This window comes from Pyrus communis, chromosome 16, assembly GCF_963583255.1.
Source record: "Pyrus communis chromosome 16, drPyrComm1.1, whole genome shotgun sequence".
Classification (NCBI taxonomy): domain Eukaryota; kingdom Viridiplantae; phylum Streptophyta; class Magnoliopsida; order Rosales; family Rosaceae; genus Pyrus; species Pyrus communis.
In genome coordinates, this window is record NC_084818.1 from 15,954,058 (window position 1) to 15,971,668 (window position 17,611).

The 17,611-nt window shown below is 39.0% G+C and overlaps 2 protein-coding genes across 2 annotated transcripts; one reads left to right on the forward strand and one right to left on the reverse strand.

Moving 5' to 3' along the window:
• The first annotated feature begins 651 nt into the window (after window positions 1-651).
• LOC137720317 (BTB/POZ domain-containing protein DOT3-like) lies at window positions 652-4,184 on the forward strand. Its single transcript, XM_068459370.1, has 5 exons — window positions 652-1,008; window positions 1,118-2,013; window positions 2,116-2,374; window positions 2,444-2,572; window positions 3,582-4,184. The coding sequence occupies exons 1-5, from the start codon at window positions 652-654 to the stop codon at window positions 3,948-3,950; spliced, it is 2,010 nt and encodes a 669-aa protein (XP_068315471.1). The 3' UTR covers window positions 3,951-4,184.
• A 148-nt stretch (window positions 4,185-4,332) lies between these two features.
• Window positions 4,333-5,185, reverse strand: LOC137720318 (uncharacterized). Its single transcript, XM_068459371.1, has one exon. The coding sequence runs from the start codon at window positions 5,068-5,070 to the stop codon at window positions 4,552-4,554; it is 519 nt and encodes a 172-aa protein (XP_068315472.1). The 5' UTR covers window positions 5,071-5,185; the 3' UTR covers window positions 4,333-4,551.
• Between the last annotated feature and the right edge of the window lie 12,426 nt (window positions 5,186-17,611).

Here is a 17,611-nt window from a genome sequence, read left to right on the forward strand (position 1 = left end):
CTAACGTAGAGGTTAGAGTTTAAGAGTAAAACACCGTTGAGACATAGAATGAGCTGCTAGTGTTTCTTCATTAGTAGAAAATGATTTCCATGTTTTCTCCTCCACTCATTCCATGATTTATCCTTTGATTCTCCTTTAATTTATTCAATTCAAATGCCAAAATAAAAAGGGGTACATTGAATAGGGACAAAATAAGAGCGAAGATCATTTCTCTACCGAAAACAGTGATCCCCTAATAACGAAGAAACAGAAAACAAACTCGTCTCCATAACCCATACAACATGGTCCGCATTCGGCTAAACTCGTCTCCATAACCAATAACAAAAAAGAAGTCAGTGCAAGTTGTTGGCATTGATCTAGACGTAGACAGGTTAAATATAATCCACAGAATAGAACTCGCATGCACAAGTAACTTTAGTAGATCTGTTGATTCACCGAACCATCTGTTGGTTGCTTCCATGTTTACATGGCACCCGTCAGTCAGAGGTTGCAAACTCACATTCTCCCTCCATCTCTTTCAACAACATAACATTCAGAAATTTATTAGAGAGCATTACCCAACCAACCCCCTTAAGGGCTACATTGTTCACAACCACAGACTCACTTCTCATTCATTCATTCTTTTAGATCACATCCCCACTCTCTTATATCATGTTATTCCATCCAAGTCTCTCATCTTTCACTCCCTACACATCCGGCCAAAAGATGAACAAGTCCCTGAATCCACCGCAAATTCCAGAGGCCGACTACGAGGGCACTGAGCGCATCCTAGTTCCTCCAAAACACATCACTTTAGCTGGTGCCTTCGAAAAGAAACAACACTCCTGGTATAAACAGATAAAGTCTGGCCTAAACTACTCAATTAGTTCGCCTCCATTCCCTCTTCGACTGTTTATCTTCCCTCTCACTCTTTCCTTTCCTTTGGTGGATTCATGCAGGTTTATCGATTCTCATGTACCAACGGACCTAACCATTCAAGTTGAAGGCGTCGCCTTTAACGTTCACAAGGTAACTACAGAGCAATACAAACATGCATGGTTCAAGATATAACTTGATACCTAACACACATCTACAGAGTAGTCAATAATTTCATGGTCCATGCTCTTTATTTTTGCAGTGTCCCTTGCTGTCAAAATGTGGCTACATAGGTCGACTGGAATTTCATCCTTCACATTCAAACTTCGGTTATGAACTCGAGCTTGAAAACTTCCCCGGCGGATCAGAAACCTTTGAACTCATTTTAAAATTCTGTTACGGTCTTCCAGTGGGCTTAAACCCTAACAATATAGCTCCGCTGAGATGCGCCTCGGAATTTCTTGAAATGACTGAAGAAATTCAAGATGGAAATCTCATTTCTAAGACCGAATCTTTTCTCACGCTTGTGGTCCTTTCTTCATGGAAAGACACCGTTTCTGTGCTCAAATCTTGTGAAACTCTATCTCCATGGGCTGAAAATCTTCAAATTGTCAGACGCTGCTGCGACACAATCGCTTGGAAGGCTTCCAGAGAGAAGGTAATTCGGGATGCAGATGGTCAAGAAGGCTGGTGGCTTAACGAAGTGGCTACCTTTCGAATAGATCATTTCATGAGGACTATAACAGCAATAAAGGCAAGGAGTACCAGACCAGAGTTTGTAGGTAAATGTATTATGCACTATGCAGAAAGATGGTTGACAGGCATGGATGTGGAGTTTGAAGGACTAAGAGGATACGGGCTTGGAAAGAATGAGCTGCGGTTCAGTATATTGAATAGGAGCAAGGAAGACGGGGGTTACGAATACAGCAAGGAGCAAAAAGCAATTATTGAAAGCCTAGTAAGCATCCTACCTCCTCAAAACGAGGCTCTTCCATGTAAGTTCTTATTGCGGATGTTAAGGTTGGCCATGCTGTACTCTGCATCGCCAGCGTTGATTTCAGAGCTTGAAAAAAGAGCAGGGATGATGTTGAAAGATGCCAATGTGAACGATCTGCTGATTCCTAGTTACTATGATGCAGATCAAGGGAAACTGGCTAAGTGAGTATTCTACATTCTTTATTTATTACGAATTGGAGAGATACTTACAGTATAATCTTTCCGGCGTAACCAACCTTCATGTTCTTGTTAATTATAGTACAGTTCACCTGAAGAATGCATGATGCACGACATTGAAGTTGTGCAACGGATTGTGGAATATTTCTTGATGCATGAGCAGCAAGAACAGCAACAGAAGACTGCTAAAATCGCTGTTAGTAAGCTGTTAGACAACTACCTAGCAGAGATTGCAGGAGACCCAAACCTCTCCATAACAAAGTTTCATGTATTGGCAGAATTACTGCCAGAAAATGCTCGAACATGTGATGATGGCCTTTACAGAGCCATTGATACCTATCTAAAGGTTGCCTTCTCACCTGTTTCCCTAGTTTTTCCTTTTTCATAACCTAAAACCTAACCCTTTTTCTTTCAGACTCATCCTACGCTGCCTGAGCATGACCGGAGAAGGCTATGCAGAATAATGAACTGTGATAAACTATCGCTTGATGCATGCATGCACGCTGCACTAAATGATCGACTGCCTATGAGAACCATTGTCCAGGTAACATTTTTCAAGTTCGAGTTATGAGAATACTGAATTGGCCCATGCTGAAACTTAGTTTTAAAATGTTAAGATATCACTTATATCCTTAAGGAATCTAGACCTTTTACCATGACAGATTTACATGCTTGCATTCCAATTAAAACCAACATATATATATATATATATATATAATTTTATCATGTAATAACAGGAAACGAAATGCAACCCAATAACCTCCACCAACCACAGACTAAGGTATTTATGGTTTTATAAGCAGCACGATAATGAAACTAACTAGAGACTGCATGACAAGAAGATACCCAAAAAAAAAAAAAAAAATTAACCTGTGACTTAAATAAGCGCCCCAATTTATTTTGCTTCGCACTATTTTTATGCACATTGAATTCAAAGTACAAACATACAGGCATCCGGCTAAGTGATGAAAACATGAGATGGAATTCCAGCAGTCTCAGGAATATATAATTTAGCAATTGGAAGGAAAAAACTTCGATCTCACACAAAACATGCTAGAACCTCAGTATTGTATAACAAAGTAACTGAACAAATTTCAAATTCAAATTCAAATTTAAGAGTTCTCTAGTGAAAGTTGAATTACACAGCATGATAAAAGAAAAATATTGCAGCAAAAACGATCCAAATATAAAACCAATCTGAATATCAAAATAAGAACCCTAAATGGACACTTATATCTTGTATGGACTAAATTGACTGATGTATGTCAAATTAAAATCACTCAATTGAAATGTACGAAAAAATTACATTAACTGAATAGAAATCCTAAAACCCTCAAATAAACAGAAAATTTTCAGAAACCATAATTCTAAAAAATGGGTTTTACAAAGGCATTCCTATAAAAAAGGAAAGATTAGAATCTAATACCCTTATATAATCTAGGTGTAAAATCCTCACAAAGGCGTAGACAACTATCTGAGAATTCGATGACCATTGCATTTATGACACATGGAGACACCTCTAACTGTAGAAAGCAATTATGAAACACGTGCAGGTGCTGTTCTCAGAGCAAGTAAAGATGAGGACAGTGATGCAAGAGAAGGAATCACCAAGCGGCGATAGCTCTGAACAGCACGGGAACTACTCATCAACAGATGCAGAGATTAAAAATCTTAAAGCAGAACTTGAGAATGTAAAGATGAAGATGGCAGAGCTGCAGAGTGACTACTCCGAACTGCAACACGAGTATGAAAGGATAATAAGCAACAAGCAAAAGAATGTATCGGGTTGGAGTTTGGGATGGAGAAAAATCAAGAACTCTTTCCATACAAAAGTTGAGGAAAATGAAACTGGAGACAACCAACAAAGAACCAACCCAGCTAGGCGCAGAACCACCTCCATACGAAGGTCGTCAATTACCTAAATTGCATCAGCCCATGAGGCAGAGACATCCCGCAACATATGAGAGTTACGCCTTTCAAGAGCATCATCCATATCAACTGGTTTGTTCACAAACACTTGGAATGGTTGATAGTTTGTAATTGCACATCTATACGTAATGTATCCATTATACATTAAAAGAAATAAAGAGTAAACTGTGTTTGAAGCTTTGCTATTATTCCTTTGCTACCACTAGAAGCCTGCAAATTTTCAGAATTGGAACGCACGGGATGATGAAACATATTTATGGATGGGTATAAATAATCTTGCGGAGGGGGGAGTCGTCATGTTTTGACACCGATTATCAACGAAACAAAAGACATTTCTTTCATATCATATGTCATAATAAGCCTATTAAAGTTCCGTCCTCGACAATTTCGAACTTTATAAGCAGCTACTGGGTCAAGTAAAGCACATAACCGCACAATGCATCATCAGGCAAGATTAAGCATAAACATTACACCCATATGCTCTACTAATCGAAAGCATAACAGCCACCACACGGCCATATAATTTATCAAACCCTCAAATATCATAAAATTCAAAGTCTCCAAATAAAAACCTTAAAATCTCGTCAAACCTGCCTAGCGGAACCTCATGCTGCTCCAGGGGAACTTGGCCGGGCCGTCGCCGAAAACAGCCGAACCCTTATCGGTGTTCTTAACCCTGTGAGTGCTTGGCGGCTGCTGCTGCCGCTCCTTGTTCCCGTAAAGCCAATGCTTCTCGGTCTCGCCCTCTTCGACGACGGCGGACTTGGTCTGGTTGGCTGTCTGCTGCTTGCGGTCCTGCTGGACGATTCCGATGGGGTAGAGGTCCTGGGAGAGGGAGAGGGGAGCCTTGAGGGTGACGTAGGCCTTCTTGTAGTCGGGTTTTGCGATGAGAAGACCGCCACGCTTCTTCTTCTTGCCCTCCATGTTGAGGGTGCGGACCTTGTCGACCTGGAATCCGTAGAGGGACTCCATGACGCGCTTGATTTCGATCTTGGAGGCCGATGGGATGGTTTTGAGAGCGATTTCTGTGATGTTGGTGAAGTTGTTGGGCATCAGAAGCTTGATGGGTAGGTTTGCGAAGTGGACTACCCTCCTTCCCAATCTGCTTCCCATGGTGAATGATTTTCTCTGCTTCTTTGTGAATTTGGTATGACTGGCACTGGAGCAGCTCTGCGTGCAGCTTTGGGTGCGGGAGAGAGACTCCTCCACTTCTCGTTTCTCAGCGGGAGTGGGCCTATGTTGGTGATGAACCCAAAAACTAAGGTTGAAACGGCCCAATAACTGTTCTATAATTGCCTAGCAAACGGCTCGTGTTTGTCGTGTTCGTGTTATATCCTAGACTTATTATCTTCATGGATAACCCGATAACGACCCAATCCGTTAACTGGATGACCCAAAATCTGTTATTTTCGTGTCCTTCCGTGTCATGTTAACGAGTTGTGTAATAAGTTGACAATCTTAATATTTTTCTTTCCAAACGTAGAAGGTTTGGAACAAATAATGAGACTTTTGATTACCAATAGCGACACCCTAAGAAATTATTTACAGTACAATTGACACAAATCATATGTGCATGAATCTTGTCGGGACCGGTTAGGGTGCATCAAGGTTACGTATTGACAATCAGATATGGTCGTTACATGGCATTATAGCATGTCTGGCCATTGAATGGGCAATTGCCAAATACATGGATGTATAGCCAAGTTCCGATATTGTATTAATAGTAAAAAATTAGGATTTACTACCTGCGCATTGCTGCAGGGTGAGAAAGCATATAGATAAATATGGATAAAAAATTATAAAAAATAAATTGAGTATAATTAGTAAGTTTAAAACTTTGTAGTAGCAAGAGTGAGTGGAATTGAGTACTTACTTGGGTTGAAAATCTGAACAATCTTTGTTCATTGTCCAAATTTGATTAACACCAGAAAAGTTGAGTTTGTTGTAATTTAATATAGCTAAGATGAAAATTGGTGTGTTATTTAATAAACTGTGTTTAGCAACAATAGTTACATAAGAGTTAAAAAAAAAGTTATGGAAACGATAATACCATTGAAGAACAGTTATTTTCTTAATATTATAACTTTAAAAATGAAATGAAATTGCATTCTGATACGAATCAAATTTATGAGAAGTGATAATCTTAGCCTTGATTATTTAGAGCAATAGTCATCATTTCCGTTTTTCCTCTTCAGAGGAATTAACTATTACCAATTTATACACACACTCTCTTACTCTAATCAATTGTGAATACATAGTTAATTTTTTTTTTTCACCGATAGATTTAAGATAAACATTAAAAAGCATAAATGGAGATACTTCTACTAAAGATATACTATGTCCATGATCTTTAAACTAATGAAAGAATATATTAGATTAAAATACATGAAGAGGGTATAATTCTAGTGGTAATGTCTAGGTTCATACTTTTGAATGTTTGACCTAATCTTTCAATGCGCAAGCAAGTAATCAGTCATGTATTTAGAGTATATGAAAAGAAGATAGTTTGTATATGTATTAGTAATAACTAATTTCCCCAAAGAGAAAGCTCAGTAAAAATTGTAATTAAATATAATATTTGAATAAAGGAAGTTAATAAAATGCTAATTTATTTAATATGCCTTTGAATCTCTGTGTCCTTGTGTTCTTGATACCTATTTGTTGAAATTGTAATTTGGTTGGTTACTCAGACATGTATTTTTTGTTTTCCTAAAATTGGAAAACAAAATGTTAGAGAAGAGTTTTAAAGGCATTAATAAAAAAATATTTAACAAATAATTCATATGGATGATAAAAAATGGTGAAAGTTAGAGAGAAAGAGTAAAATTCAGATTTCGACACAACAAATATAAAAGGATGTGTAATGTTGTTTCACAACCAAATGACATGCATTGTACAAACACTAATTGTTTGTTCATTATTAGGGAATAGGAAGTGACATGAATATTTAAAGGAGGGAAGTTAATTGGCTTTAATTTAGAGATGTATGCACAGGTTTAAAGCTAATGTATAGAATGGTATATTCTGACTAGTGAAGTTTGTAAACACAGAAAATGGGACAAAAATAAGTGGTTTGAAACTAATTTTCATGTAATAGATGTGCAATCACTGTCAATATTTATGTTTTCATATTATGAGAGCATTCCAAGATAATCTTCAGCTAAACTATCTTTCAAAGAGATAATTGTAAAATTGGATAAAAAAAATATAAACACAAGATGGATTAATTGGGATTACATAGAAAATTGAGTAAATTATTCATATTGGTTTTTTGACACACGGTGTGTTGAGTGATAAGCAAGGCAATCAATTTTGACTAATCTATGTTCTCGTGTTTCATAAACATATCCACCACTATCCATCATCATCTATTCTGGCAAACACATAAGACAAAGTGTTTTACAATTACTAAACCTCATCATATTTATATGGCTGGACTAAAGCTTAAACAACTGAGAAAAAAAAAAAAAAAAACCAGATTAACATCAATTTGGATAAAGGAATTGAGAATTAACGTAAGTTTTAAGAATATTGTCTCTTGTGTTTTGGGTTTTAAATTGAGATAACAAAGAGAATGATAGTTTATAAAAATGTTTGGATAAATACACAATAGTTATAGAACAATTCAAATGACACAATTATTAACAATTAGCATGCTGTTGTAAAATCGACGATGTGTGTACAGTGGAATAAATAAAACAAGACACAAAATTTACGAGGTTCCTCTACAGTCAGTGTGACTGGAGTACGTCCTCGGGCAGTAATGGTGCTTTCATTATAATTGGAATAATGGGAGTACAAAGATAACTCTATTTATTCTCTCCTCTCCTCTTCCTCTCCTTCTTTTTCTGCTCTCTGCATTCAAAGCATATGGAGTGCTCTATTTATAGAGCAACTCCAAGCACACAATATAATCTCCACATATCAATATTCTGCCAAGGTTTTCAACACTTTGGCAATGTTTTCAATGTTGTGGCAGGTATTCAATACTGTGGGCATTCATTACCCACTAGTATTTTCAACACTCCCCCTTGGATGCCCACATATCAACATTAGTTGCCTCGTTAAAATCTTGATCTATTTTTGGATGCTCCCTCTTGATGAGTATCTCCCCCTGATTTCAAATTCTTTAGGCTGATCATTGATCCTGCTACTTTAGTCTCTTAGCGGTGATAGTTGCCGAATGAGGTGTTTCACTTGTTATTAACTTTCCACAGACTTGTTCTTGAACTGGGTTGGAGGGCCTTCTGCTAGACTTCCTCCAAAGGTCTGAATTTACCTATTTTATCTGGAGCTGAATTTGATTCAAGGGTGGTGGACACTTGATTTTGAATCGGACTTGTGATTTCTTCAAAGACCGTCTAGGCTTGATCTTGAATGAAATTAGACCATGAGGAGCTTCATGTGACAAGTGATCTTAGACTTTGTCGGGGATGAACTGACATGTGTTTGTTGTGGTTGTCTCCACAGGCTTCAATGTATCATTTTCACTTGCCTTACTTGCTCCTTTGCAGAAGTGGTATTTTCCTTATGCAGGTTTGGCATCTTCTCGTGTAGTATTTTTCCTCTGATACAGGAGTGGGATGCAAACCTTGCATTTGAATGGACCATCACTTCTTGGTGGCAGCGAAAGTTTGAGTGGAGGTTCCGACATATTGTTTTCTTTGTCCTTGTCTTGGCAGGTAAGAACAAGGACAAAGGAAATAACAGGGAGATTGCATGATATGAGATACTCTTGCTCTCGTCCCTGATGATATGAGATACTCTTACTCTGGTGTGACTTGTTTGTAGAGGTATTCTCAGAGAGGAAGAAAACTGAGTATTTCGAGATACTTTGTGAAAGATGCATTCTCGGAGATGAGGAAGAGTTAGATATTTTTCAGTTCTGCCTTGCCATGGAGGACAGAGGTTGACATATATATGGATTTCCCAATAGCAGGTAGTAGTGTTGTGCCTTTACTCTTGTCAGCAACTGTGGTGTAATTAGAACAGTAAGATTCACGCGTTTTCAACTTTATCAGAGATCTTTGACAAAGTTGCACGTGATATCCAAGAGCTGAGATTGCGTCTGAGAAAAGTTGATAGACGTCATGCAGGGAAATCCGGCTTTTGAAATTCGAAAATCGGTGTCTCTTCGATTTTTGAATAAGTGGTCCTGTTGCCCCTCCTTTTATAAAGATATCAATTTTGTTCAGAAACACTCAGAAAATTGTTACCTGCAGAAATTTCCCTTTCTTGCACTTCTGAGATTTTATCTGACTTCCTTCATCATTTCTGAAAATGTCTTGCCCATCTAACATTTACTTAGATTTGAGTCTCAGGATTGATACAGACGAGCAGCGTCAGGATAACATATGACGCCCGTCCTTCTCATCTTCTAATGGTCCTCTTACGGTTGGGGACTCTGTGATGAAGAATAACATAACTGCTACAGTGGTAGCCAGGAATCTTCTCACTCCAAAGGACAACAGAATCCTTTCAAACCGGTCTGATGAGGCGGCCGTTCAAGACTCATTGGCTCTCAGTGTTCAATGTGCGGGCTCTGTATCCAATATGGGCCAGCGCTTACTTGCTCGAACTCACCAAGTTGAATCATTAATGGCTGAGGTAGAGACTGCATAACAACTAGATAGTTCTCGGCTTGTGAGGTAGTGTCTGTCAAGCTTCTTGAGTTAGAACTGCTGGATCTTAGCCCTAGATCGTTAGGTTAGAACTGCTGGAGCCTTCTCTACGGGCAGCGATGAAGGCTTTTCTCAGGACTAGATCGTTAGGTTAGAACTGCTGGATCTTAGCCCTTTTGTTGCAACTGGAGAATAGCTACTGCTAGGAGGCTGCGATCCGGTGATGACCTTCTTACGTTTCTCCTCTGCCAGATCTAAGTTTATGGCCATCGCATTTCTGTTATGCTCAATGCTTGGTAATAGAGTGCTAATACTTCCTCTGCCAGATCTAAGTTTATGGCCATCTCATTTCTGTTATGCTTGATGTTTGGCAGTAGAGTGCTAATACTTGGCACGATGACATTGGGATGAATGATTACTTTTGCACCAAATGCCAAAGAGCAAGGAATTTCACCGGTTACTCATCATTTAATTGTGTGATACGCTCATAGACATCCGGGAAGTTCATCTGGCCATTTTCCTTTCTTGTCGGAGATGGATCTTTTGAGGCAATCGAGAATCATCTTGTTAGATACTTCGACCTGCCTATTGCCTTGGGGATACCTCGGTGTGGACATGCACTACCTGATATCATATTTTTGGAAGATCTTCTTACGAATTGCAGGTTGTTGCCTGTAACGATAGATTGAGGGATGCTAAATTGGCAAATAAAGTTCCTCCATATGAAGTGTTTTATGTCCGTCTGAGTTGTGGTTGTCATAGGCTCTGCTTCCACCCACTTGGTGACGTAGTTAATTACCACGATCATCATGCATATGCCCCCAGTAGCCGACAACATTGGCCCTACCAAGTCGATTACCTATTGTATGAACGGCCAAGGACTCATCTGCGGGTGTAGTTCGCTGGCAGGCAGTGCTGGTACTAGCTTGTAGTGTTGGCAACGGTCACATTTTTGTACTAACTCCTTAGCGTCTAAATGCATAATAAGCCAGTAGTAGTCTACGTTTAGAGCCTTTTTTGTGCTAAGGATCGGCCTCTAGAGTGATTTCCATAAATGCCTTCATGGATTGAGCTTAGAACCTTTAGGTCATCAAGAGGCATTAGACAGCAGAGATAAGGTCCAGTGTAGGATCTTCGGACGAGAATGTCGTTCCATATGTAGTAGCATGAGCTTTCTAAACTCCAACCTTTTAGCAGGGAGTGTGCCATTGACTAGGTAGTCTATAATGGAATTTTGATAGTTTGGATTTGTACTAACCTGTGACACCTCGGCTGTTGGCTCTACCTCTATGTTTGGGTTGTCTAGATACTCTATCGGAATAGAGCATTTAAGTTGGTGGTCAAAGGCAGAGCTTAGGCTTGCTAGTGCGTCTGTGTGGGCGTTGTCTGCCTGCGGAACTTAAGTGAGGGTGTAAGTCTGAAACACCTCAAGTTGATTTTGTACCTTCTCTAGGTATTGCGCCATCTTCGGATGTTTTGCCATGTACTCCCTAGTAGTTTGGCAGTGATTCTGGGAATCAGAATGAATTGGAAGCTTTTTCACCGCCAAGTCTTTTGCCATTCGGAGGCCTTCCAATAGGGCCTTGTACTCTGCTTCGTTATTGGATGTTTTGAAGCCTAGAGTGATCGCCTTCTTGAGCATGAACATTGAACCGTCTGGGGTGACAAGGACCACGCCTGCTCCTAAGCCTTTGCAGTTAGATGCGTCGTCGACATGCAAATAACAGAAGTCTCCATCGGGTGGAGCAAGCACGGCTAGGGCATGCTTGGCTACTTCCAAGGCGTCGTTGGGTCGCTCTGTTGCATTGCCTAGGCTAGGCATGAAAGCGCGGTAGAGAGCTTATAGGAGCATATTTATGTGACTTTGTTATCTTATTTCTTTGCATTTACTTAGTTAATTTCCATTTATTATAGTGATTTAAGTTATTTTCGTATTATTGTAGGTCCAATTGGTAGAGATGACAATAAATGGTCAAATTGAGCAATTTGGAGCAGTTTTGGACTTGGATTGGATAGCATGCGTGGAGAACAAGTGGGTTGGATGTTTTTGTTGATTAGAAGGTGTTTAACATGTCTAAGACATGTGCCAAGATTTAGAGCAATCAGAATTGAAGCTTAGAAGACAAGGAAAAATATTATCCTTATCCAGTCTTATCCTATCTTATCCAGTTCATCTTATCTTTATCCAACCTTATCCAAACTAATTTTATCTTATCTTATCATATCCTAATCCTACCTTACCTTATCTATATTATCCTTATCCAATCTTATCGTATCTTATCCAGTTCATCTTATCTTTATCCAACCTTATCCAAACTAATTTTATCTTATCTTATCCTATCCTAATCCTACCTTACCTTATCTCCAGCTGCAAGGGGGATTCCTTATAATTTTAAACCCCCTTTTATCTTATTTCTAAGAGTCCTAAAACAACACTAAGAACTAATCATTTTCCTCCACAAACAATGTCGTGTGTCTGCCCTATAAATGCACACCCTTGCCGCAGAACTCAGGGGGAATTTTCAGAGAGAGTTTTAGAGAAAAAAATCAGAAAAACAACTTTGTGCCATGCTTGCAAGGAAGGAATGAGAGAAGGAGTTTTGAGTCGTGCTGCATCCAAAGATTGTGCAATTTGCCATTGGATTGCTGGAGCATCTTGGGTTCTTTCTATCCTTAGTTTTAGTTTTGATGTTTATTTTAGATTGATTTTCAACTATGACAAACATGTGGAACTAATTTCTTTTTAGCTAGAGGTGAGTTCGAAGCCATGGACATATGTTTTATATGAATTGATTTCCTCCAATTATTGTTTCGTAAAACATGAATACAATTTACTTATCTGTTTGATTGATAACTTATTCTTGTATGTTGATTAAAAAGGCCTACTTAGTATGCATGCATGAATTTGATGCTAAAATATAAGGGAATTTCACCTAATAGTTATGAATTTATATTTATAAGTAGTGGAGGTTGCTAGTCACAATCGCGTTAAGTAAATTCCTGGCAGGAGTATCATGCAGTTCATAGTTACGAATGTCATTGTCAATGCTTATGATTTTCATAGAACTTAATGATCTTTGATATGTATCTCTATTATGCAGTTCATATAGGGAACTTGATAAGAATAATTTGATTCCGTCGCTGAGTCCAATTCAATGAAATTAGGAAAATCTGAGAGTTAATTTGTGCAGTTCACAATTAATTTGGGGCATTGTCATTCATGGTTTATTGGAATAATAATTGGAAATCGATTTGTATGCATATGGTTCATGTGTGGAGAAGAATCATCTAGCTAGCCTTTCACCCTTTAATTCACCCAAATTCGTGCAACCTTTAGTTTGTTTCTGCAATTTACTTATTTTTAGTTAAATTCGTCAAAACAACCCCCCATTTAGTATCTTGAGTCTTTTTAGTTTAATTTTCGTCCAAACTTCTCTCTAGTTCCTGTTTTGAGTCTATTTAACTTAGTTTAGTGTTATTTGAGTCAATTTAGCTTGTTTTGAGTTGTTTGAGTCTAGTTTTCTGCTTTTGAGTCTAATTAGTGTAGATTAGCATCCCTTCTAATCCCCGGCCTAGAACAATCCCTACTTTCACATACTACAACTATCAAAACGAGGGTTTAATTTGTGTGTTAGTTATATCACATCAAGAGCCATAGAGCTGGGCCTATGTTACATGTAGCAGGAGATGCTCAACTGCTAATATTGGGCCATTCTAGAGCTGAATTATGGAGCAGAGGTCGGCTGGGGCCATGTGACGCATAACAGAAGGTGGTGCTCAACTGCCGGTACATGTTGCTCATATGTAGAATCTTTTGGGGCGACGAGGACAAAACTTGCTTCCAAGTGTGTCCTTCTAATGTTCGTCTGAAAACTTTGCATCCGTCAATGTCTGCGCTTTTATTATCGCACGTTTGGATTGGGCGGAATAGTGCGTCATAAGGATGACTGCGTGCGTCAGAAGGTATAATTTGAGCTTTCGAGTTGCAACAACTGTTGCCAAAGTTAGCTTTTGAATTTTTGGTAGCTGGCTTCCGCTTCGAGAAGAGCTTTTGAACTGTGGAATATAGTTAGTCGGCCCCTTAACTCTTCTCGTATGAGAGTAAAGCTTATTACTGCTTCAGATACTGTCAAGCATGTAAATAAGTCCTTCGTTGCTTCCGGTTTGGATAATAGGGAGGTGATGTCAGGTACTTCTTCAAGTATTTGAATGTTTTCTCACATTCGTCGTTTTATTCATCTTGTTGCTCTTTTTCGATTAAGTCGAAAAAAGGGCTCCCGTTGATCGATAGACCATAAAGGTAAACAATTGAGTGCAGTTGTTCGTCTAGTTAAACCTTGGATCTCTTTCAAAGTAGTGAGGGACTTCATATTCAAGATCGCTCAGATTTGCCTTGAATGTACATCAACGAACCTCGTCCCAAAGTGCATACCTTTCTGCCATAGTGAAAAGAGTTTCCCAAAGTTAGATCTTCTTTCATGATCAATTCTCCAAACAGCGGGCGGTCTACTGGGAGTCCTTTTTGGAAGGCTGCACGAGTTATCGAGTCAATGCATCCAACTATCTTTGCCTTCCTTGCTTTGAACCTCTTCACATAGTCGGGAAACGATTCTTTTGGGTTCTTTTTGACGTTGAACAAGTGATCAGACTTCTTCTTGATCGAGCAATATGATGAATATTCTTTGGTGAAAACCAAAGAAAGTTCGTCGAAACTCCGGATAGATTATGGCGGCAGGGTGTAGAACCAATCTTGCGCCTCACCTTGTAAAGTGGTGGCGAATATCTTGCATATGAGATCGTCTTGTGTCGATAGAGGATCATTTCACTTCGATAGTGCTTTAGGTGTCTCTTCGGGTCTTCATCCCTTTTGAAGATGTGAAATGTGGCATGCTGAACTTGGATAGAGGTTATGCCTGCTCGATTTCGTCCGTGAAAGATGATCTGCTTATGTTGGTCATGTCCCGTCGTAGTGCCTCGTCAGTGACCCCGTTGCATTGGAAATCGTACAATCGTTTAATCATGAGCCTCTCTACTTTTTCCTGAATTTGTTTTTGTTGGGGTAGCGGAGCTTTCGGCTGTCCCTAGTCATGACCTACTAGTCTAGGTTGCTTTTCCATGTGTTCGGCTCGTCTATGCCATGGCTACAGTGAATGTGGTACATTCCTAGTAGGTGAGGAGTTATTCGCAAACTGCCAGTTGAACTTAAGCCGGATTGAGTGACTGTTTCTCTCCATCCATCGTGTTGCCTACTCCGATGTGAGGTGGAAAATGCTCTTTGTGGGCCTAGCCACAAATGAACAGTTCACCTAAAAGGTTGCTCATGTTGATTATCAGAATGTGGCCCCAACCGTGAATGTATGCTCGTCCATAGGCCTAATTGAGAGTGCACGCTCATTCGCGCATTGAGACGAGAGGATAAGCTATCTCGGGGGCCCAGTCGGAAGTGTACACTACCAGAACGCTTGGTTCGTGACTGGTCGAGCAGCTGCTTGCTGGGACGCTGCTGGAGAGGTTCGTCATCTACCCTTGTCCTACTTCAGGACACCTCATCTTGGGCACATTGCATCTCGGTGCCCTGCAAAAGCTGATTCACCAAGGTCATCTAATGTGCGAGTGCGCTTGTCAACTCTATGACTTGTCGAGACAAATGTTGTTCACCATTTAAGTTGGAAGAGCTTGGAAGAAATGCATCTCCTTGAGTAGTGGAAGTGTGGTAGACTCCAGGCCCAAGATTTGAGTTAGGAAATGTCAAATCTGCAAAGAAATATAGTGAAAATGCCCCCGGTTCAATTGTCGGCCTAGATATTTGGAGCCAGGATGGTTGAACCGGTCTTGGATAGGTTTGGGCTGCTTGAGACACCACGGGAGTAGGCTGCAATGCACGTGGGTGCTGGCCTTAGACTTGACTCAGGAGCACACTAGGCTCGAGTCGGGTCACGGCTTGGGCCGGCTCTCCTTGGGCTTGGGCCCGTGTAGGTTGGAATGGCACAGCTTAGGCTTACGGGCCTTAGGCCGTTGTCTTGGCACCGTGGGTTTAGGCTTTGCCGAGGGTGGCCATGGCGGCTGCTGCCATGGTAGCTGCTACGGTGGAGCCCCGTGGTGGTGGTGACACTCCACTTGTCGTTACGTTAAGCCTTGTGGATCGTCGTGGTCCCAATTCTTGAAAGTTGAAATTTTCGTTTTGGTTTTCAAGTTTCTAATCATTGTACTTTCTTTTACGTTTTATCAAAGAATTTTTATAAATAAAAATTCCAAGAATAAGAATGTACCAAAAATCTACAAATGAACAAGAAAACAAAAACCTTGAATGTGAGAGTCTTTTACAAGCGTTTGAATCAAGGCTCTCAATGAAAGCACCAATTTGTGGATGCAAATTTCTGCCTTCTTCTTCTTGGACGAAAATGCACCTGCAAAACAATAATCACCTTAGGTCAAAGCCAAGAGCCTCACGCACTCACAATGAATGAGGGGGCTTTGGTTGAAGAACCTCTTATACTAAAGTTAGAATTTGAGAGAGAGTGTTTGGAGAAATTTGGAGAATTTTAGAAGAGAATTGGACATCGATTCTGGAGAAAATGAGGGGCTATATATAGGGGTGTGGCCGACCCTATTATGAGAATTAGGACTGGCCACATTTGGTTGATTTGTGGGATTTATTGCAAGATATTATTAGGCAATTAATCAATTAATTAGATAATTAACCAATTAATTTAGGTAATTAATCCCAATTTGAAAAGAATAATTAGGAGTTGCCTTGTGGGTAAAGATTTGATGAGGAGTGATGAGAGGGTTTAAAAGAATACCATTTTGATCACATATGACCTCGATTGAGCCATTATTATCCGTTGTATGTGCGTGGGAGTCCCGGTATGCCTCAAGAGTAATTATATTTTTTTACCCAAAAGTTCACGTGTCGTCTCCATATTCAGATAAAAGATTGGATTAATCACCAACAAACTCTTTTTCCAGATCCATACCATCGCTTGTCAAAGCATTTGCAGACCTTTTTGACATAATGAAAACAAATTGAAATACTAATTCTAAAAGAATTCAGTGGAAACTACGTTGGACAAAAACCGAAGAATGAGAAAAAAAAAAGTGTCAACAAACATATAATACAAATGCAAAAACAAATATACATCACACATAATGATTAAAAGCAATGAATCACATATATTCTTAAGATATGTCAAAAAAAAAGAGAAAAAAAACAAAAGAAAACAAAAAAAAAAAAAATAGCCAAAAACTTAAAACCAAAGAATTCAGAAGTTTAAATCGCTTACCTTAAGCAGCTGGAACTTTGAAAAATAGGACCGTCAATCTGCGCAAAAAGGCAAACAATCACTGATTATTACATTGGAAAATCCGACTCAATTTATTAAGTACAATCTGAACAAAAGTAGATCATGGATACAACCTTTTTAAATAACTAATCGGAATTGAAAACCATATGTGATAAATTTAAACAAAAGTAGATCATGGACGCAATTTTTATATTTCGACAAATAGAATAAAAAACAGACAATTATTAAGACAATAGCAAAAGAAGCAAATATTATCTAGAAATGAGATTTAAGACCAAAAGAAATATTATATTGTGAGATTGTGAGCAATAGTGAAAATAAGAGTGAGAGAAACACACAGAAATTCTACAAAGAACACAAAAAACAACGAAATCACACACACACTAAGAAAAAAACATTATATTGTGAGATTGGGAGTGTGAGAGTGAGAGTAAGAGTGAGAAAAATTATAGTCACATTGTTAGTGAGAGTGATAGTGAGAGTAACAGAGAGAGAAAGCCGCGAATAAAATCTCTGTTATGAAAGAGTAGGCATACTACGCCCATTCCTTTATTAGTGGCTTTAGGAGATTAGGGTCTCCCCTTGTATTCTCCCTCCAGAAGGTTGTTGACAATTGGTAAAATTGATAGCCTACAAAACTCAAAAATAACTATTTTTTAAGATACAGGATTAATGATAACTCAAAAATAAACAACAAAAAACGTTAAGTCATCCAATATTAAAATAGCT

Coding starts and splice junctions, on each gene's coding strand:
- LOC137720317 (XM_068459370.1), top strand. CDS start 652: ATGTTATTCCATCCAAGTCTCTCATCTTTCACTCCCTACACATCCGGC. Junction 1,009..1,117: donor TCGCCTTTAACGTTCACAAG/GTAACTACAGAG, acceptor TTATTTTTGCAG/TGTCCCTTGCTGTCAAAATG. Junction 2,573..3,581: donor CTATGAGAACCATTGTCCAG/GTAACATTTTTC, acceptor AAACACGTGCAG/GTGCTGTTCTCAGAGCAAGT.
- LOC137720318 (XM_068459371.1), bottom strand. CDS start 5,070: ATGGGAAGCAGATTGGGAAGGAGGGTAGTCCACTTCGCAAACCTACCC.